Source organism: Lactuca saligna, chromosome 7 (genome assembly GCF_052625555.1).
Source record: "Lactuca saligna cultivar CGN05327 chromosome 7, ASM5262555v1, whole genome shotgun sequence".
Taxonomy (NCBI): Eukaryota; Viridiplantae; Streptophyta; class Magnoliopsida; order Asterales; family Asteraceae; genus Lactuca; species Lactuca saligna.
Window position 1 is genome coordinate 143,372,765 of NC_136423.1, and position 23,598 is coordinate 143,396,362.

Genomic DNA, 23,598 nt, shown 5'->3' on the forward strand with positions numbered 1-23,598 from the left:
GGAGGCTTCTTGAAAAGATTCTTGAAAGATAGCACTTTTAGCTTGAGAATCTTTAGAGAAAACTAAAAGAGAGAAATAATATTCTAGATCACTTCAGCAGGTTCAAGATAGCAGCAGACTGATTGAGGAGGTTTCAATGCAATCCGTCACATAATCTTCAAGAACAACTTCACCTTGATTCTGGGGTTGAAAGATTGAATGTTTGAAGAATAGTCTTCATTTCTTTCTCCTTCAAATGCAAATTCTTCGATGATCACGGATGAAGCCTTGACTCAGAAATTTTCAATACAGTCTCTACGAGTCTCATCTACACCTGGATTCACTTTTCAAGACAAACAAAACAAAAAGATAAAAACAAAACTAAAACAAGGTTAGCACACAATTTTTTGATTTTTTAACAGAAAAATAAAGACAGAAATAACACTATTTTTGGATTTTTAATTTTCTGATTTTTGTTTGATTTTCTAATTTTCTAATATTTGTTTGATTTTTTTTAATTTTTGTTTGATTTTGTTTTAATTATAATTCTCCCCCTAAATTTGTGCATAGAGGAAAACTATGAACAAATTTAACAAAAACAAAAATATTTGGGATCAAAGTTGTCAAGCAATCCAATATCGTTTATCAGCACACTCGTGCATGTCTAGATCTGGTCAATCACCGGTATTGTGGTCCACTTAAACACAAAGGATGTTGACAATCTGGACAGACTATAAGTGCAAGTCATTGTGATATATATTCCTAAATGGACATTTAGCTGACAACGACTAAGGATATTGTTGTCCACTTAAATTAAGCAACGAGATCTATAGAAAACCTATAAATCGTTAAATTTTAGTTGTACTAGAACGTGTTTCCCGCTTTCTGATATACCCCAATAATCAAGGACTTCCAAGATACTCCTTACTTTAGGTGAGTAGACAATTATTAGAAGAGAGGATAAATTTAGAATGCATATGTTGTACACCCAGGTCAGATCTCTTCCAATCATGTAGAGGGTGAAACATATAACTAACTATAATTTCAGAGGGATTGAGAAGCAGAAGGTTGCATATGCTGTGTACCAGGTTGGATTATTAATCACGCAAAGGAGACAGCATATGGCTAACAGGTAGAAAGAATAGCATAGATAGAAGATGCAGAGAGACAGATTTTCATATGTTGCAGTCCAGGTCGGATCATTCGATCACACAGAGGAGGCAACATATGACTAATAGTAGGAAAGAAATAAAATAACTATCTACAGACCTAATTTATCGGAATTCCCCAGTCGCCCTGTCAATATCGGAATTAAGGACAAAACCGTACATTAAGGAAAAGTTAAACCACAGTTCTAAATACAGGTTCTCTTAATGTGACCGGTAGATTCTCATGTATATCTCCCTGCTCAACCAATCCAAGCGTTGTATTGTCAAGCTAAATGGAACTATCTAGGTCAGAATTTTGTCAAATCTCTAGATTCCTTAAGTTCATCTGCACCTAGTCAAGATCATTAAATTTTTCGTGCCTACCAGCACATCGAACACAGAGCCTAGACAATTCAGCTTTGGAACTTTACACAAACTCAGATTGCCTGTTATCACAAATTTTATATCACTTACCAATAATACCTACTAACTAAAAACTATCAGAAAATAAAAGATTAACTTCAAAATGAACAGTGTAAAATAAACTCAGGAGTATCGAGAAGAAAACTCAAACCGTAATTCACCGATTGGATTTGCATCCAGAAGGTCTGAGAACAGTATGCATAATCTCAAAACAAATCCGAAAATTCTTCATGTCATTAAGCACTAACCCCATGTGTGATCCCTTCCTTTCTTCCTTTCCCACAAAGGACACATACTCTCAAACACAGTTCTGAATGTTGTACAGTTGAGAGATGCCTCCTATCAAGTGCCTGGAACAGCCGCTATCAACAAACCGAAGTCTGATGATAGGCCTCTATAGTTGTTCCGACACCGAGCGGGATCAGTTGGTCTTTGGAAACCATGTCCATTTTGAAACTAGGTCGACCTTTTTCATCCTTTCACGATACTCTCTCCCATGACATATCCTGCTTATCACAAACAGGAGATGTAGAAATATTAGAGTCATTAGGAGATTTGGGAGATTGAACCTTTTGTACCAATTTGTAGTTGGTTTTAACCCATTTCTTTTTCGAGCGGTTAGGTGCCTCGACACTTGATTTTGAACTTGATGCCGGCCGTTGAGATGACTTTGACCTATCCGGTCTTAGCTTCACTGGAACATCTCTTGGATTACGCTTCTTGCCCGACATTTCCTTCTTGACCTTGGGATTTTGATTCTTGGCCTTGAGAGTTGAATTCGTGCTCTTATGTGCATTCCAGTCGTCATTATCTGAATGTGACCTTTAGGGGTTTCTTTTGGAAGGTCTCCCTCTTGGCACCTTCTGCCATCCTTGTGTGTAGTAGGGAACGTATGCGCGATTTGGACAGTTTCGGGCAATATGACCAGATGTTCCACAGTGAAAACATGTCTTTTTCTTCACTGGGAAGTTGTTTCTTCCTGCCCCAGGTGGCGTGTCCATGCCTTATCTCAGATTGTTCCCACATGCACACTTGCAACAAGCCGTCAGTTTCGCTTATTTTGGTGGCCTGTATTTCTCAACAGCAGGTTGATTAGAAGCAACTGAATTCGAAGCAACGGATATAGAGTTCAAGGGTTCATTGGATTGTTTAATTGTTTTCTCCTTGTTCTCATCTTTTGCTACTTTACCAGCACATGTAACAGAATCATTAGAAACGTTCACCTCAACCTTTTCTGGCACAACCATAGCAGGTTTCCCATATTGATAATGTGTCTCCGTATCAACTTATTCCTGTGTTATAGGGATGGATATATAGTTATGATTGAAAGGGGGAGGAACACTATCATACCCTAGACCCTTGTTTTGTTATCTTTGAATTTTAATTGGTTTTCAAATAAGGACTCGACTGTCTTACTTGACGCAGTATAATTTTTGAAACTAACATCTGTTTTTCCACACTTAATTTTCAAAGCGTCAAGTTCTTCAGTTACAGCAACAAGTTTTTTCTTAATGTGATCGTAATTTTCACACTTGTTGCTATAATCTTCTTGTAATTTTGTAAAGTCCTTAGTCTTGGCCTCTAATTGAGCTTTCAGAGGTTTCTGGCCTTTCCTAAGAGTATAGCCTTCGTATTTGAGGTCCTCATTTTCTCTTTTTAATAAATTGATTTGATCTCGGAGAAATTTAATAGTAGTTTCACAAGATGGAGTACATGAAACTTCATTTACCGGAATTGATGCGGAACTCATTTTTGTAAATGCCCTTTGACTTAAAAACCGATAAAGTCAACCTTCAAATTCAAATTTAAAAAGTCAAACCGAAAGGCTAAATTTGAAAATTTAAAAATTAAACGAGAAAGTCAAAGTTTAAAGTCAAAGGTCAAACTTTAAAAGTCAAAGTCAAAATTTGAAGTAAAAAGTCAAAAATTAAAATAAAAAATTTTGGGTTGAAAAAGGATTTTAAAAATAAAATTTTGAATTTTTGGGTTAAAAATGTCAATTTGCGAAATTATGAACCGAGAAGGACAGCTTATGATTTAAATTTCGAAGGGATGACACAAAGGGTCTGCTATTCGAGTTGGTAAAGCGCAAACTTGATCAACTAGAGGTCCCGGGTTCGATCCCCGGCACACTCAAATGTGTTTCCTTTTTCTAAAATGCGAAGGAAGATATGCGATACGAGGACTTCTACTACTGCTGACCGTGACCGAAGCGAAGACACTGGACCGTAAACCCGAGGCGAGACCGAAAACGTGTGTGAACCGAACACGTGCACCGCAAACCCACCAGACCGAACATGTGCAAACCTCAGACCGAAAGCTCGGACCGAACACGTGACTTCGGACCGAAAACTCCAACCGAGAACCTCAAAAATCGTTGGTTACGATGAAAAACAGCAATTTTTTCTCTTTTTTGCTGCAAAACTCGATCAAAAACTCATTTTTATGAAAATCACGAAGAACAAAACCCCCTTATTTTGCCAAGATCTATCCAAAAACGCAAAAATATCTTCAAAATAAGATCAAATAAGCTCCAAATCTGAAAAAATTGATTGATACAACCAAGCTCTGATATCAGTTATAAGTCCCCAAATCTGCTTGTGTATCAATCAGATCCGTTTGATGGTGCGGAATCCCAATCAAACAGATGATTTCAAATATAGTAGAATAGAAGGAGAAGAACAAGATGATGAATCTATGATGTATTCAATTAAATGAGTGAAGCTCCATATACATAGTTTACACACACTCTTCTCTCTATAGTTTCTCCCACACCTTAGAATACACACACTTAAGCTCCTTGGCTCTTTTCTTCACATGCACTCCTCACCCTATATATATATATATATATATATATATATATATATATATATATATATATATATATATATATATATGGACCTAAGGCCAAGCCCAAAATACAAATAATCTAATACTATTTTCAGCCCAAATAATAACTACAGTAAATGATTAGAAAAGTAAATAAACCATATTTTTGACCCGACAGTACTCATGGAAACCTTGAGCAATTTCTGGGGATAATGCCATAGTGAGTGTGGGAAGAGCTTTTTCTTGTTCCTCGACTCTCTCGAAATCATCATCGGTGTAGTTCTCAACTTGCCTATCAATTATAGTGCCATCTTCCAAAGTTGTTGTGATACGAATTGGACCTCTCAGAATACTTCTCCAAATTTTAAAATCCTTCATTTTGATGTATTTCTCAATCCGATATTTCCATTCAGGAAATCCTTATGCTGACAACAACCAGGGAATGCGAGAAGTGGTACCTATAATAGCATCCAATTCATGATGAGCAGACATGTTTTGAGATTCCATTTTTTTTAACAAAAAAAGTTTCATTAATTAATACGAGTGCGGCCGCATACTCCAACCGCACACATCAACAGTACACTCCAACCGCACACACCAACAACACACTCAACCGCACACACAACCGCACACTCAACCGCACACACAACCGTACACTCCAATCGCACACTTAAATTACACACACAACCGCACACTTCAACTGCACACTCTATGATTCTTCAAATTGACACTAAATTGGCTCTGATACCAAGTGTAAGTCCCGATCTATAGATCCAAATCAGTAATTAATGAATTGCAAACAATCAAACATAGTGTAAAAGGAGTGGAAGGAGAATAAGGACAAGCATGCACACATCTATAATGTATAAATGTCAGGTACACCTTGAAAAACACACACACATACGTCACTTTTTCTGACACACTGACAAGGCCTATTTATACAACATGAAGCAGCACACCAATGTGCAGCCGCACACACGTGTACGGCCGCACACACGAGTATGGCCACACACACCCACTAACATGCTATGACCACCACAATACACTCTAGCACCTACTGTAACGCCTGTGTTTCTGGGCTTGTCATTAATGTTGATATAATAGTCTAGGTTAACCTTTATAACCTGTTTTGAAATAATAGAAGTGTATTATTTGAGTATTATGTGTTTTGTGCTTAACTATGTGACTTAATTGAATTAAGAATAAAAATAAGCGTCAAAATGAAATGTTATATAAGCTCTATATCTATGGATAATGTTGTAGTAGTTGAAATGAGGTTTCCGAATATATAAAGAATGCCGAAATCTGGTGGGCTTGACACCCAACCAAGTTTTGGCATCGTTGCTGGGGAAATTGGTTTTTGTTATTTGATTGTTTATGCCTAGGTCTACAAGAACCGGTGAACTACTCTACAATCCGGAAATTGAAAGAGAAGCAAAAAGGTTGAAAATTTTAGCCAAACAAGCAAAGCAACAACAACTATATTAAGATTAAACTAACCTTTAATTTATAAAGATCGATTAGATCTTGAACAAGTAAGTAAACAAAGACGATATAAACACAATAATAAGAACAAGACAAGATGGAATCAAACGTGTCGAATGATTAAACAAAATCCTCAGAAGAGCTCGATTAAGAACATCAACTGTAGAGGATTGGAAGGTTACAAGAACGATCAAAGAAACCTGTTGTCATCTAGATGTATGGCTATTCTCAGATCTCTGAAAACTTAACCTAATATGCATGCAAGCGAAAACAAATATACAAAACATAAAAGGTTCACGGTTGGACAGGCCCAAACCGGTACACAAAAAGCCTTAAGCTAAACGAGCCCAAAAGACGCAATCAACAAAAATGATCTTCAGCCCAACAATCTCCCCCTTTGCGTCAATTTGGAGCGAGACCTTCACTAGTTACTTGGGCCAGCAGCTGAAGCAGGTACCTTCTTCACGGTACTAAACAGACATTTGGTGATTAAAAGAATGGTCTGTCTAAACCGGATGTACCAATTAATCATATCTTCAAAATACTTGACATCATCGGCCGAGTTCTCTTTACACCGTTTGACAATGAACAGCACATGCTCCAAACAGGTTGTGGTGTAAAGATGCTTGTCAGCTAAAGCGAAGAGACATTTCTGTCCTTCCGCTCTAGTAAACATAACCGTGTTGCATCTCGGGTCGATCCTGCCCAGTAGCATTTGATTGAGATCACTAGCCGATCCCACAGGAGCAATTTTGGGTTTCTTCTTGAAGACTGTGGCGACCTCCTGATCCATTAGGGCAACCTCCATGATGTAGCAGATTAACATCCTTTTGACATGGTCTAGAATGGGACCATATTTAGCTTCATTAGTCAAAAGGATATTATACAGGACAATCCAATCATGAGGATTTAGATTCGGTAGATCTGCCAGGGAGATAAGATGAGCAGTTCTTGCAGATCCCCGAATCAACTTGAATCGAACGTTTATAAAGCGTCCCTCAGTATAAGGTTTCAGCACCCGAACGTTTACAATCTTCTGGGCGCTCCAAGTAAGGAATTGTGGACGAGCAGCCGCCAGATAGAAGTCAATGAGCTCCCTGTCAAGCTCAGGGTTCGGGTGAGGGACTTCAAAGATGTTAGAGAAGACGTGGAAGATGAACGCCTTTCGAGTCAGCGGCATATCGAACTGCGAATCGACAGTGTTCTTGCAGTCGAACGATATAACCGGCTCGAGCCATAAGATGCTGGGAGTTTCAATGGCCTCTTTGATTAAACGTTCCCTGGTCCAGGCAGGGAAGAGAGTCTTTCGGCTCTTAAGGAGATCGTGGGCTTCTTTTTGTTTGCGTTCGGCTTCGGCAGCCTCACGCGCCATACGACTGGCATCTTCACCAACCTTGCGACTGTTCTTTCGTTTTAAAATGTCAGCAATGGTCTCCTTGTCTCCTTCTTCATCTTCGTCCTCAGCTATGTTTTTGCCTTTGTCCTTCACACCCGAACCTAAAGCTTGATCAGTTGGAGATGGTTCGGTCGTGTGAGTAGCTTTGGAGGAAGGAGGTGGTTTTGATCCTGTCTTCTCATCTCCCCCTTGTTTCGGAATGGACACAAAACTTGGGAGGCCTTCTACTTTGTTAAGAAGATCGATGGCTGGAGAGAGCTTTTCAGCAAGGGAACGCCTCACCGAAAAGTTTAAGATGGGATCGTGTGCTTCCAGAATGTTGGATATAACAGCGTGGACATCCGAAACACACGTCTTGACCACCTCCCGTTCAGATCAAAGATCTTCCAGTTGTTGTTGGGATTGAGAGAGTTGTGTTGTCTTGACCTCAAGTGCAGTTCTTTTGGTTGCCAGATCGTCCATTAACGAACGCTCGGTTGCCAGATCTTCTTGTAGCTTGGCGAGGCGAGCGTCAATGGAGGCAGTAAAGGCCGAGTTGTCATCGCTTATGGTTTGGCGTAGAGTTGCGAACGAAGGCAACTCCGATGAGACAAAATTGGCCAATTGTTGGACAATTGGTTCCAAAGATGTCTTTGTGGCATCTGCACTTTCCTGCAGGGACTGCAGCAGGGTAGAGGCATCAGAAAATAGTTTATCGACTTTTTCGGTCGCTGCCTCACATGCCCTTGTAGATGTCTCAATTGCAGCAGTTGCTGAGGCCGCTGAATCATGTTGAGCCCTGGAGAAGGCATCAACAATCTTCTGAAGGGCAGCTTCAGACAAAGAGGACTGCTGGTTAGACGAGGAGGCGAGAAGTAGGTCAATCTTCTCGTTGAGCTCTTTGACATGCTTCTTGGTTACTGGAGCATCATCCTCCTCGTCACTTTGAACTTGAAACGGACTATAGTAGACCGAATCAAAGATCATGTTTTCTCCCCCAAGATAAGGGTTTTCGCCCTCAGATGCATTTTCAGGAGATGAAGGGGGTGGAGAGGTTGGTGGTGTTGTGAGTTTGGTAGGATCAGGTTGAGTGGGTGATGGTATAGTTTCGGTTGGTGGTTAAGTATGAGGAGTTTTGGTTGTTTGGGTTTTGGGTTGAGGAGGTTCGGTTACATGAGGTGATTCGGTTGTAGTTGTAAAGATTGGTGGTGGGGAAGGAATTGGGGAAATTGGTAGTTCTATCTCTGGGGTAGGGGACCGAGGTGGTGTATTGCCTCGTTGAGGAGATGCATCCCCTTGAGAGTCATCAGAACCCAAACTCTGACCCTCAGAGTCACTCGAAGAAGAGGGTATAACAAGCTTTCGCTTCGGTTGGGTCTTCCTCTTCTTCGGTGGTGGGGATGGTGCGGCTTTCGGCTGTTTCCTCTTTTTAGGAGAAGGTCCCTTTGAAGCTTTGGACGTTTGCTTCCCTTTTTCTGCCTTTTTACCTCTGCTCACCGGTTTGTCTGCATCATGAATGGACCTGAGCATATCCGGGGTCAGATCCCTTAGACCAGATGGCCTTAGCTCCTTGAGCTTCCGAATCAACCTACTATCAGAAGGCACATCACCATACATTGACTTCGGGATAGAGCCAATAAAGGAGAATTTTGATGCATCGGAGACGATGATCTTCTTGGTATGGAAAGTACCAACAGAAGACATCGATGCACCTTCAGCAGTGGGAACATCGAATCTGTCCATGGCCCATTTTGTTATCAGTATCCAGAATCGGGCCAACGAGACTTCAGAGTGTCGGGATGAAGAGGAGAGGCTTTGAATAAGTTTTTGCCATAGAACAAACCCATAATCCAGGTTAATCCCATTGTAAACTCCGTACATGATGGTGAGGAACAGACGACTTGCACCATCTGATCCTGAACTTCTCTCCGACAAGCCCTAGAAAAGGACTGTAAATAAACCGTTCCATTGTGGCGGCAAGCATGACTTTTTGAATCTTGCAACGGAGGTAAGAACTTTTGTGTATCCCATGTTGTAAAACATGTTATACAGATGACCAATCTGTATCGACTCCGGATGAACTCTTGAAGGGTCAGCAGCAAACCCTAGCAAGGTGCAGAAACGTGGGCGAGAGACGGAGGTTTTGTGGTCTCCAATCTCGAAAAACACCCGGTCGACAGCCTTGTCGTAATATGCAGTCGCGTAGACCTGCGATAGGGCCGCCATCGGCACCGATTCGATTCAGGAAAGAGCCGGAAAAAGTTGGGAATACTTCAAGCACTCTATGACCGGCGACATGTAAGAGTCGTACGCCAGTGGGTTAAGATCAATGACCAAACATTGCTGGGGGCGAATGGGAAGAATCTGTGAGGTTGCATGAACTGAAGAGGAGTCAGCCATTGATGCAGGTGGGAAGAAGATGATGAACAGGAAACTGTTTGGGAGTATTTGCATTCTGGAAATTTTGAAGGTTGTAAAGAGGTAAAAGGTGGTATAGCGGGCTATTTATAGTGGGTGATAGGAGAGAGAAAAATCGTTTCAAATCTCTTATGGATGACAGTTGGGGCGTGCGATGATCACGTAGGAGAGAGAGTGTCAGGTTCCTAGGATCATGCCGCCCAATAACCGCCGTTTCATAGGGACAAGCCGTTACTATTCCCACACGCGCATTTAATGTTACAGGACAAGAGACAGCTTAAGGTTTAAAAGAGGATTCCCGTTAAATTACGATCAACCATTTATTAAGAAATGTTGAAAGGCTTCTTTTAATTAGGCTAAATAAGAGTGGGTTGAAAAGAAATAAAATCTCAGAAAGAAAAATGAGAACACGATCCCAAGGGAAGAAATGTTTTGGGTTTTAACAATTTCATAGGAATCACATAAAATTGGAGATTTTAATAGGGTACTTTCGTCAATTCTTTAGTGAAAACTTGAGCAATTTAATTGTTCACCGTCAATTCGTTAGGTGTGGAATTTTGGGTTTCACTTAGTTCGTAGTGACACAATACTAAGATCATAAACACAGATGTTGTGTAACCATAAACCTCAGTGGTAATTTTTGAGAGTCTCAAGGGTTACTATGATGGAATGAGTGTAGTGGAGAAGTAATGTAGAGATGGTGTAAGAAAACAAAGTAACTCTGCTGCGAAAAGAAGGACCAAGCAGGAAACTCTTAACTCATGTGAGAAAAGAGTGAGGTAGCTCATGATTAGAATAAATGAATTGGCCTTATTGGGAAGACAAGGTTTGTGTAGACCAGGTCATGAAGGCCATTATTCAAAATCTTATGAGGCTTGAGACACATACAGCAGCATGCTTCTAGGGACACTTAGGTATTTCATCAAATTTATCCCCATAAACGAACACAAACACACAAGAAATAAAAAAAAATTGGAGTTTTTGAGATTTTAAAAAAAATAAGACTTAAAAAAAAAATTAGACAAAACAAAAAAAAAATTTTAAACAACTTGAAAAATTGACAAATGAAAAACCGAACCCAATCATACATTTGGTTTCGGTTGAGGAAAATTTTGAAAAACCGAACCCGAACCTTCGGTTGATTTCGGTTCTAGAAAATTCTGAAAAACCAAACCCGAACCTTCGGTTGGTTTCGGTTCCTCAAAATTTTGAGGAACCTGGAAATTTAAGCAAACAAGGAAAAGATTTTTTTTTCACGAGGAAAAACAGAATTGTACAAGAAATATACAACATTGAAAAACTACCTTTGAAGAAATGAGTGGGTCAGATAGTTGAACCGAACCCGAACGTTCGGTTGGTTTCGGTTCTTACGTTTGAGTTTGAGAGATACTGTGAGGTACTGACTCTGATTCCATCATACCTAGTCCTTGCAATATTTTATTGAATGATGCTTCAGGAAGAGCTTTTGTAAAGACGTCAGCCAGTTGATCAGTGGTTCTTACGAAGTGAACTTCGACGTTTCCATCTTACACGTGATCTTTGATGAAGTGATATCGCAGTGCTATGTGTTTGGTTTTGGAGTGTTGCACTGGGTTATGACAGATCCTAATTGCACTTTCAGAGTCACAATATAGTGGGATCTTCTTCATATTGAGTCCATAGTCTCGAAGTTGACTTTGGATCCAAATCACTTGTGATGTGCAGGATGCAGCTGCAATGTATTCCGCTTCGGTAGTAGATAGCGACACGCACGTTTGTTTCTTGGATTGCCAGCTGACTAACTTCCCGTCAAGAAATTGACAACCACCAGTTGTGCTTTTACAGTCGAGTCCACATCCTCCAAGGTCAGCATCAGAATAGGCTTGAACAAAGAAGCCTGAGTTGGATGGATACCATAGACCTAAAGGAGGTGGTTCGCTTGAGGTAGCGTAGGATGTTCTTCACTGCAAGCATGTGAGGTTCGCGTGGGTTTGCCTGAAATCGAGCACAATAACAAACAAAGAACATGATATCAGGTCTGCTAGCAGTTAGATACATTAATGAGCCAATCATTTGACGATAGAGCGTGATATCGACAGCCGGTTTGTCTAGGGATAGGGTAAGCTTGGTGCCGAATGCCATTGGGACTTTGACTTTTGAGTCTCCCATCATACCAAAATTTGCTAGGAGAGTCTTCGTGTAAGCTTCCTAGTTAATAAAGCTGCCTTCGGGTCCCTGTCTTATGTTTAAACCAAGGAAAAAGTTAATTGGACCCATTGAGCTCATTTCAAACTTAGTCTCCATCAGCTTTCTGAATTCAGCTGTTAAGCTGGGATTCGTGGAGCCAAAGATGATGTCATCGACATAAATTTGAACTATCATAAGGTGGTTACCTTCCTTTTTGCGAAAGAAGGTTGGGTCAACCGAACCTTGTTTGAATTTAGACATCTTTAAAAATTTTGTAAGCATTTCATACCAGGCCCTCGGAACTTGCTTGAGGCCGTACACAGCTTTATCCAGAATATAGCAATGATTTGGATGCTTTTCGTTCACGAACCCAGGAGGTTGCTCCACGTACACAGTTTCTTCGAGTTCTCCATTGAGAAATGAACACTTGACGTCCATTTGGAAAACCTCAAAGTTCTTGTGAGCAGCATAAGCCAGAAATATTCTAACAGATTCTAGCCTAGCTACTGGAGCGAAAGTCTCTTCATAGTCTATCCCTTCCTCCTGACAGTATCCCTTTACCACCAGATGAGCCTTGTTCCGTATAACATTACCTTCCTTGTCCATTTTGTTCCTAAATACCCATTTGAGACCATCAACCGAAGCATCTGGAGGAGTTGGAATGAGGCGCCAGACTTTGTTCCTTTCAAATTCGTTCAGCTCGTCTTGCATTGCTTGAACCCAATCAGAGTGATCTAGAGCAATATTGACTGTCTTTGGTTCAACTTTTGATACGAATGAGTTAAACATGCAAAACTCAACCTTTGAAAATAAGGAAGTCTGTTTTGCCTTCAGTTGTGATCGGGTCAAAACCTTTTCAGAGACATTGCCAACTACTTGAGAGACAAGATGATCTCTGATCCATTTGATAAGAGAAGGGTAATTTGGATCAAAGGTTGGGTCTAGTTCAGCATTAATTATTTCGTCTGGCTCAGATTGGCTATCGTAACCGAGTGTCATATCTATATGTTCCCCCTCAGTTGATGAGTTTTGGAAGACATGAGGTTCAGGTGTTTCTTGTGGTTCTGAGCTTCCTGGTGTTGAGGCCTCTTCGATTGATGTTGTAGAATTTGGCTCCCCCTGGACATGTGAGCTTGGCTCCCCCTGGACTTGTGCTCTTGGCTCCCCCTCGACTTGAGCGTTGTTGGATGGAGAGTCGTTAGACGTTGAATCTCCTTCATGCATTCTTCTTGCAGCATCTTCGACAATCTGCTTCATGTGATTAACTTTGTTGTCTGTTGCACCTGCTTTGGAGAGTGAAGCGTTCTCCAGTTCGTCAAAGAGCTCCATGAATGTCTCGAATAAGTTGGCGACCGAGACTATAACCTGGCCATTTAGAGGAAAGATTTCCCCAGCGATGTCTTCTTTAGCCTGTAGCTTCTTGACATAGTTGTCGTCAAAGGTCACATAGTATGTCTCTTCAATCTTTCTCGAACGCTTGTTTAGGACCCTGTATGCCTTGGATGTGAGCGAGTAACCCAGAAATATTCCCTCGTCGGCTTTGACATCAAACTTGTTGCGGTGTTCTTTAGAATTAAAGATGAAACACCTCGAGCCGAACACATGGAAAAATTTCACATTTGGCTTTCTGTTGTTCAGTATCTCATATGGAGTGAGCGCGAACCTCTTGTTGAGATAGGACCTGTTCTGTGTAAAACAAGCAGCTGAAATAGCGTCAGCCCAAAAAGAAAGAGGTAAGGAAGCGAAACTTAGCATAGTTCGGGCAGCTTCACACAAAGATCGGTTTCGTCTTTCGACTATTCCGTTCTGTTGCGGTGTGTAGGGAGCTGAGAAATTATCACTAATTCCCTTTTCTGCAAGAAATTCTTCAAACTCCCTGTTCTTGAATTCGAGACCATTGTCACTTCTGATGTTGCGAACAACCTTCTTAAGCTGTACTTCAATTTGCTTGATAAACACTTTCAGCTTTTGAGTCGCTTCAGATTTGAGCTTTAGAAAGAACACCCATGTAAATCGTGAAAAGTCATCAACGATAACAAGAATATACTTGCTACCACCGATGCTTTCGATAGATGAAGGACCACACAAATCAATATGAAGTAATTCGAGTGGTTCAACAACTTTTGTGTTGATTATAGATGGGTGACTTTGACGACTCTGCTTCCCCATTTCGCATGCAGCACACAAATGATCTCTGTCGAACTTGAGCAATGGAAGACCCCTAACATGACCTCCAGTGACAAGTCGGTTGATATCTTTAAAATTAAGATGAGACAATCTTCGGTGCCACAGCCAGCTTTCGTCGGATTGAGCTTTTGACAACAAGCAAATAGTTGGGTTTCCTTTGATGGGTTTAAGGTTTAAGGGAAACATTTCACCCTTTCGATCTGACTTGAGAATCACTTTCTTTGACTTTTTCTCTATGATTTCAGAACCTTCATCATCGAATGATACTTTGAGACTTGTACCTCCAACAAGCTGAGATACACTTATTAGGTTGTGTTGAAGTCCTTCCACATAAGCCACCTTCCTTATAGTAAAGTCCCCATTTGTTATCATCCCATATCCCTTTATGGTGCCGAAAGAATTATTTCCAAACTTGACGTTGCCACCATTTGCAAGAGATCTGTATTCTCTAAGCTCCTCTTTCCTCCCTGTCATGTGACGTGAGCAGCCACTATCGATGTACCATTCTTCGTCGAACTGCTCGTCACTTATAACCTGCAAAAATTAGACAGATTTCAGAACCCAAAGTTTCTTGGGTCCACGTGAGCTTTGCATGGAAAAGGGAACAGTAAGAGAGACGTCAACAAGATAAGTTCGTTTTATAAGAGTTGTTTCATCTTTCCTTTTAATGGTGAAAACTTTTACTTTGTTAGGATTGGGTGTGTTTGGTTTGGATACATTCACCTTCTGCTTCCCCTTTTGCTCAGCTGACAAATGAGATTTTTGAAAGCAAGAGGAATCAGCTTCAGAGTAAGACGGAGACGAATCAGTGGGAGTAGAAGAATTAGAAGAACGAGAAGAATTTGAACGAGAGGGTTTGGATTGAGAGGATTTTCTGGCTGGAGACTCTAGGTGACCCTTTTGCTTTTGATCATTGGAGGGAACGACCTTGGAGTGTTGTTTTCTTTTGACTTCAGAACCGAACCTTTGCGTTCGGTTGGAGCTGTCTTTGGAACCGAACCTTTGGTTTCGGTTGAAGTTCTTTTTAGAACCGAACCTTGGCTTTCGGTTGATATCTTCTTGTGAACCGAACCTTGGCTTTCGGTTTTTGTGACTTTCAAGCTTTCCTACAGGATTATTTTCATACTTCAGATTCTTTTCTTGATGAGAGAAATATGCATTCTGGGAATGCCAGAATTGTTTCCTTTCAGAAAGGTTCTTCCTGTATCTATTGTTCCTTTCTCTCTTCCTATTCCTCATCTGTGTAGGTTGATGATGAACATTTGCTTTCGTTTTCAGTGTCTCCTTGGCTGGTTCCTTTTGAATTGCAGGAGTTTTACTTTGAGCTGAAGGAGCCGAGGGAATGTCTTCTTTTGCCGAGTGATCATTCTTCTGAGGGATATCTTTTGTACCACTGGTGCTTGGCTCATCGAAGTTGTTCGGCTTATTCAAGGGTTCAGGTATGTATCTACCTTTGCTCTTCCAGGAAGTTCTTTCAGATAGACCAATGGTTTCGTCTGCATTATCAATTGGAGCTTCCCAGAAGTACTCATCGCAGCCATCAGCATTGTCTTCGTTTACAATGGCTACAAGTTCAGTTGTTTGATGTTCGGTTACTCCTGTTACCTTGTATACTTGGTTTGGAGTGGTCCTGACCTTTTGATACACAACTGCTTTCTCAACTAATTTTGGGGACTTTTGATGGGACAACCGAGCGAACTCCACTGAATTTTTAGATATAAGATTCTTGTGGTTTTCAGGTTCGGTTTTAATAAATTCTGAGCAGTCAACCGTGTCCTCTACAGAAATTTCACTCATGTTTTCATCCTCGTTAAGCTCAGATGCATTTTCAACATCAATTTTGTTTTCTGAGCTTACGTTGGCGTTTAAAGAGTCAAATTTTTGCATGGTTTCGGTTCTCAATTTAAGTCTGTCATTTTCATCCAAAAGATTTTTAAGCATGTCCTTGTGGTCTTTGGATTTAATGAAGGACTCAATTTTGTCCAGTCCAAACATGTAGGTCGGATTGACATCATCAGACGATATCACACTCTCACAATTGTAGGCTTCGGCATCGATTTCATCTTCCTTAAACTCTAGGAAGGGCAAAATCATGCGGTGAATCTTTTGGCCTATTTCACAATCCAAGTGAAGCTGAGTAATATTAGAATACAGACGTTTAGCAATTAAACAAAAAACATTCCGCTATTTTAACAATTTTAAATTGTCTCTTTGCAAATAAATGTTTTCATCTTTAACTTTAACTAATTCCGACTCTTTTAACTCGATCCACATTCTCCGCTCCTCACTCTTCGACGCCACCCTACTCAATTGATCAGTTAGGTTAGAGTTTGTGACTCGAGTTTGAGTTAAGCTACTATCTAGATGAGAAATTCTTGTATTGACGTTTTTTAGTTCTTTCTCATAAGAGGATGACGGTACTTTGCATGAAATAAAAACAGATTGTACCTTCTTTATCAGTTCATCGAGCTCATTGAACTGCTGGCTGAGCGGTTTGGCCGTAAAGCACATGTCCTCCTTTGCCTTCGGTCCATCACTTCCTCCATCGGTGTTGTATCCCCTCATTTGAGATACGTCAGTTACCATGAGGCATCTTCCACCACTGCTTTCTTCCTTAGTCACGTAGGCCTTTCCATGGGTAGGCTACCTCACTTCCTCGTCTTCTGAGTCGGTAGACCAAACTTCCGTGCTACCGAACTCATCACCTTTAACCGAACCCTACACAATAAGAGCATTAATAAAAGGTTTAGTGGTAGACTTCTTCTTTCTCAACTCGTCCAGTCTTTTCTGCAACACAGCTTCCTCGTCATTCCCATCATCTTTTTCAGCCATCTTCTTAAGGACGCAGTCCTTAGCATAGTGGTTTTTCCCACCACAGTAGAAACAGCTTACTCCGGAATCACCATCCACCTTCGGTTCCTTCTTGTGCTCCTCAGCCTTCGGTTCATTACTCACCTTTTCAGAGCTATAACTCCCCTGCCAGTTTCGGTTTTTGTTGCTGGGGAATCTCTTCTTTATGAACCTCTTGGGATTGGACACCATCATGGCATAGTCCTCTGATGTGAGATCATAATCCTCCAGGTTGAGGTCCTCGTCCTCCATCACAGCTTTACTTTTAGATAGGAGGGCCAACGAACCGAGACTAGTAGCAACATTCTTTTCTTGCACCACAATCTTCTCTTGGGACTTGAGAATACCCACCAGTTTCGCCAAAGAGTATGATTTAAACTGCTCATGGGCTTTGACTGTGGAAACTGCCGCTCTCCATTCGGACCTCAGACCATTCAAGAAAGTAACCTTCTGTTCGATAAGCTTCCTTTCAATATCGTGTTTGATCATCTTGCTGAGAAGATGATTGAAGCGATCAAACGTCTGGGTCACGGTTTCTTCGTCTCCTTGCCTGAATTCTCCAAACTCAGATAAAAGCAAGGTTTGAATAGAATGTTCAAGATCCTCGTCTGTAGAATACAGTTCCCGAAGTCTATCCCAAACTTCCTTTGCCGTCGTGCATGAGCTGACCAACCGGAATGTGTCAGACTGAAGGGCGAATCTGATCAACCTTAATGCCTTCATATTGCACTGGAATTTATCCTTTTCATCTTGTGCAATATCCTTCACGTCCTTTAGCAGATCATTGTACTCTTTTTGTGTCTTGATGATTCTGGACGTTGCAGAATGAGAAAACGGCCCATTGGTGATGGCTTCCCAAATGAGGTACCCATTATCCTCCGACCCAATAACGTAGTCTTCGAAGTGATGCGCCCATACTTCATAGTCATGGGTGTATAAGATTGGAATCTTTGTCGTCGAACCAATGTTGTTGGAAATATTAATAAGGTTTGATTGTGTCGCGTCCATTATGATCGTAAAGACCTGTTCAAAGATCAGACTTGTAATAAAGCAGATTAGGGCAAAATAATAAATATCAAGATACGTCAATAACGAGATGACGGCTCAATAAATATTGATAATTGCGGAAAAACCCTAATGGAAATCTTTTTCACAGAAAAGATGTGTATCGATTACACAGCCTCCTGCTCTGATACCAATTATTAAGATTAAACTAACCTTTAATTTATAAAGATCGATTAGATCTTGAACAAGTAAGTAAACAAAGACGATATAAACACAATAATAAGAACAAGACAAGATGGAATCAAACGTGTCGAATGATTAAACAAAATCCTCAGAAGAGCTCGATTAAGAACATCAACTGTAGAGGATTGGAAGGTTACAAGAACGATCAAAGAAACCTGTTGTCGTCTAGATGTATGGCTATTCTCAGATCTCTGAAACCTTAACCTAATATGCATGCAAGCGAAAACAAATATACAAAACATAAAAGGTTCATGGTTGGACAGGCCCAAACCGGTACACAAAAAGCCTTAAGCTAAACGAGCCCAAAAGACGCAATCAACAAAAATGATCTTCAGCCCAACAAACTAGTTCAAGCTTCTTCCTCTTCTCTACTAATCAACATAGAAGATCAAGTTCATACTTCAAGTGATATCGACACCGAACCGAGTTCTCCAATTGTTGGTCATTCCTTTGAAGACATTCCGTTTGAAAACCACATAGCCATGAATCACACTCCACCTCATAATCCCAACCCAAACCCAATCAATCAAGACGCCAATACCCCACCCCATCAACCAAGACAACAACCACAAGAACCTCTCATTGATATGCCACCTTAGAATCAAGCCCCTCCTCAAAATCAACCCAATTATCAACCACCACCACAACTACAAAACCAACACTTCCACCAAAACAACCAACCTCAAAACAATTCTTTTCAAGTTCAACAAGTACATTACCCAAATCAACCCAATTACCAACCCCCTCCAATGTACCAAAACCCAATGTACCCACAACAACAACCTCCTTACAACCAATACCCTAACTACCAACCATATCCACCACCAATCTACAATCCCCAACAATACCCATATCCACCTTACCAACAACCACCCAATTACTTGCAACAATATCCCAATAACCCCAATCCACCCAATCCTCCTCAAGAGTTGACACTTAGACAAATGATGGAAACGGATGTTACTCATACACCTCTTGCTATTGTTTATCCCACAAACCGTCGAGGGATTGAATTGAAGTCAAGTTTCATCCATCAACTTACCAAGTTCCATGGGTTGGATAGAGAAGGTCCTCAAAAGCATTTGAAGTCCTTTCATATGATATGTGTTAGCATGTTGCCCGACAATGTGACATTGGATGATTTCAAGTTAACCGCATTCCCGCTCACCTTGGAAGACAAAGCTAGAGAGTGGTTATTCAACTTACCACCGGGATCTATTCACACATGGGAAGAGTTACTCAAGGCCTTCAATAGCAAATTCTATCCCACCTCCCGGATATCAAGCCAATGAAGTGACATTTTGGGGATTCGTCAAGGGGAAAATGAAACATTTCATGATTTTTGGGAGCGCTTCAATAATTTGTGTACAAGTTGTCCTCAACACAATATACCCAAACAACTACTTCTTCAACAATTTTATGAGGGTATGAATGAAAAAGATCGGAGGATGATTGATGCTTCAAGTGGTGGTGACATCTTCAACAAAACCCCTCACGAGATCCGATTACTTTTTGGTACCATTTCTCAAAATCAAAGGAATTTTGGGACTCGAAATGACATGAAGAGAAATTCTACACAAGTGGTTGGTGAAGTTAGCAACACTCAACATTTGGAATCAAAGATCTTGGATTTGACTAATGTGTTAAGTCAAATGGTGGTGGGAAGTGGTCAACAATTGATGGTATGTGGTATTTGTGCAATGACGGGCCATTATACAGATAAGTGTCCCACACTTGGAAGTAAACCGGAAGATGTGAATGCAATGGGAGGATATCAAAGTCAACCAAGACCCATGGAATTTCAAAATAACTTCAACCCAAATTGGAGCAATACCCAAAACAACCCTTATCCACCAAAGCAAAATCCACCAAATCTTTTGATGAGACCCCAACATCCACAATACCAATCCCAAAAACCTCCATATCCACAAAATTCTTATAACCCTCCAAATTACCAACACCCTCCACAACAAGGTCAATCAAGTGGTAGCCATCAAATGAGCCTTCAAGAACTTGTTACTTCTTTTGCTCAAAGTCAAACCCAATTTCAACAAGAAACCAAGAATACTTTCTCCAACATTCAAGCACAAATTGGAGACTTGGCAACCGCTCTCAACAAGATAGAACAAAGGGGTAAACTTCCATCACAAACCGAGAAGAACCCCAATGTGAGTGCCATCACCTTGCGAAGTGGGAAAACACTTGGAGAAAGTCAACCTAAAAGAGTTTCAAGAGAAGAAGAAGATGAAGTGATCATCGTGGAACCTCCAAAAGTTGTGGTTCATCCAAAAGAACCGGTTGTGCCAAATGTTGATCAACCCGACCCTTCCAACAAATCCATCAAACCATTGGTCATACCACCACCTTTTCCATCCCGTTTGGCTTCCTCAAAGAAACAAGAAGAAGAGAAAGCGTTTCTTGAGACTTTCCGCAAGGTTCAACTCAACATTTCACTATTGGATGCCATTAAGCAAATTCCAAGTTATGCAAAATTCCTTAAGGATTTATGCACCAAGAAGAGAAAATTCAAGGCAAATGAAAAGATTCAAGTCAATGCAAATGTGTCTGCGATTATCCAAAAGAAGTTACCTCCCAAATGCAAGGATCCGGGAATATTTGCTATCCCTTGTACCATTGGTGATTTGCATGTCGAAAGTGCTATGTTAGATCTTGGAGCCTCGATCAATGTGATGCCATATTCGGTTTTTCAATATCTTAATGTTGGACCTTTGGAAGAAACTGGAGTAATCATTCAATTAGTGGACAAGTCAAGTGTGTCTCCAAGAGGAGTGTTGGAGGATGTGTTAGTACAAGTTAATCAACTTGTTTTTCCGGTGGATTTTTATGTCATTGATCTTGAAGAGAAGACTCCTTCCAAATCATCTATGATCCTCCTTGGAAGACCTTTCATGCATACCGCTCACACAATCATTGATGTCCATAAAGGAAAGATAACTATGGAGTTTGATGGAGAAACCATTCACTTCAACATCTTTGAAGGAATGAGGTACCCTAGTAACATTTCTCCATTGTATCGGGTTGACGTGATTGAGCCAATAAACAGGATAAGCCCTAATGTATACAGACAAGATAATCATGGAAGATGATTGTAATCCTAAGAGGGAACCTCAAAGAAGATTGGATCCTCCAATGATGGAAGTGGTCAAGAAGAAGATAATTAAAAGGTTCAAAAGGTGCAAAGAGAAGAAAAAGGAATTTCATGACAAGAATATAACCCAAAAACACTTTATCCCGGGTCAAAAAGTTCTTCTTTATCATTCACGCTTAAAGTTATTCCTGGGAAAATTGCGATCTCGATGGCATGGACCTTTTATTGTTATAAAAGTGTTTTATCCTAGTTTGGTTGAAATCAAGAGTTTGGAAACAAACCAAATCTTCAAAGTGAATGGGCACCATTTGAAACTATTTTATGAAGGCTTTGACACGGGAGAATTAAACAACATAACAATGGAAACACCGATTTACGAAGGCTAACAGAAGCGGGGCTATGTCTTGGCAAAGACGTTAAATAAATGCATTGTGAATAAATAATCTCCGCTTGAAGTTTTGGGTGTTTCTAAACTTGAGGTTGGCCTAAAAATAAGCATATAGAAGTCTTCCAGTGATTTTGGTGAAGTTTGAAAAATTCCAAAAATTTGACTTTCACGCGGGTGCCCGCGCAGACTTTGCGCAACCGACCCCAGCCGCGCAGGTCCCGAGTTCCAAATTACACCAACATGGGGTGCTCTCTGATTGTTGCGCGCGGGTGCCTGCGCAGCCGTTGCGCGAGCAGCCCCCAGCCGCGCAGATTTCGAGTTCCAAATTACCCCAACATGGGATGTATTCTGACATGTGCGCGCGGCTGCCCCCCACCCGCGTAAAGTTTGCGAGGGTACCCGCGCAAATATGTCATTTCATAATAAAATTTCGAGCCATTTCATATGTGTCCTTTGCGCGACCAAGCTTTCATCCATGTGTATTTAGGCGGCCAAGAGCTCCATCCAAACATCATTATGCGATCCATGTGTTGCTTCCATACCATCCTCGCGGGCCTCCACCACCTTGATCCCAGTATGATCCTTCCTTACTCTCATCCTAAGCATTGAGGACAATGCTTAATTTTAAGCTTGGGGTGAGGTAATCTAATCTTTTATTTTTATTGCATTTAGGTTGTATATAGTTGCATTTAGAGTTAGTCATTTAGGGCATTCATAAAAATTGCATAAAAAATTCAAAAATATTGCATATTTTCTTTCTTTCTTTTCTAATTTTCATACTTTTTAGATGCATTCTAGTTTAAGTTCATGCATTTTGTTCTCTCTTGTCTTCTCATCCCTACAGGTACCATAGCGCCGAGTCATAAGTATTGAATCATAGATTGGTCCTGGGTCTTGATATGGAATTCCTTGTATTTGATGAATGGGGCACATTTTGAGCCTCAGAGACCACTTTGAGAACGCTTGTGTGGGGGTCAGATGCAGGTAGCTTGATTGGGTCTAGGTGCGGAGGGATGTGGTTGGTCATGCCAATGTGTGCGAGCAAAGACTAGCCCGATAAGGTATTTTGAAGACATTGAAGATATTGAAGACTCGCATCTTGGTTTTGGAGGGAGTACCCCTTAGTACTCCCGTGTCTCGTCCGAGCCTTGTTTAGTTAGATTCTCACCGCCTTTTTAGGATAGGTTATCATTTTTCTCGGGGTCTAGAGTAGATAGTTAGATAGATTTTGTTTATCACACCTTGCATTGAGGTGCTTGATGAACTTTGAAGTGGGTCCCCCAATTCACATCTTTTGGGACTAAGTCTTTTCGGTAACACCCATTTTTGAGTCATTCCCCACCCTTTTTAGTTGATCTTGGCACGTTGTCAATGATCATTAGGTGTTCATATTAGCCTCTATCTATCACTCAATTTTCACTATTGGAGTCCTATGTTACTTGGTGAAAATCCTTAGACCTTCCAAGAAGCAAAACAAAGAATGAAGAAATTTGAAAAAGTGAAGAAAATAAGAGCCTATTAAAGATGATTCAAGAAAAGCAACAAAAACAAAGAAGAAAAAAATGAAGAAAAAGAGAAACACAAAAAAAAAAAAACTGGATGTCAAGCAGCGAATGTGATTGAAGACCCAATAACAGAAGTTCAAGATTGAAGATTTAGATTGTTAGGTTTAGATTTAGGATAAGTATAATTTTTATTATTATTTTATTTTTTGATTTTTGGTGAGAAAAGGCCCCGACGATGAGACGATAGACTGTAAAGGATAGTACAAGGGAGAAGCCTCTGAAACCGGATGTTTGCCCGGAACGGCGCCAAAACTTAGTTGGGATGTCAAGCCCGCCAAGCAAATTACACCATTTGATTGCTAAATAAACGTAATATAATGGTAAAAAGGGGTATCGATCCTCGGGGAAATGGTTGTACTCAATCACCAATGCAATTCAATAGAACTAGTGAAATTAAACTAACTAACTACAATGAAAATAAAAGGGGG

At 40.6% G+C, this 23,598-nt stretch overlaps 1 protein-coding gene across 1 annotated transcript; it reads left to right on the forward strand.

Annotated features, from left to right (window-relative positions):
- Positions 1-19,535: 19,535 nt before the first annotated feature.
- Positions 19,536-21,215, forward strand: LOC145007308 (uncharacterized). Its single transcript, XM_078966267.1, has one exon. It carries the CDS (start codon positions 19,536-19,538, stop codon positions 21,213-21,215), a length of 1,680 nt encoding a protein of 559 aa, XP_078822393.1.
- Positions 21,216-23,598: the final 2,383 nt, after the last annotated feature.

What these genes read in the sequence shown, in the direction of transcription:
- LOC145007308 (XM_078966267.1), top strand. Translation starts at nt 19,536, where the DNA reads ATGAATGAAAAAGATCGGAGGATGATTGATGCTTCAAGTGGTGGTGAC.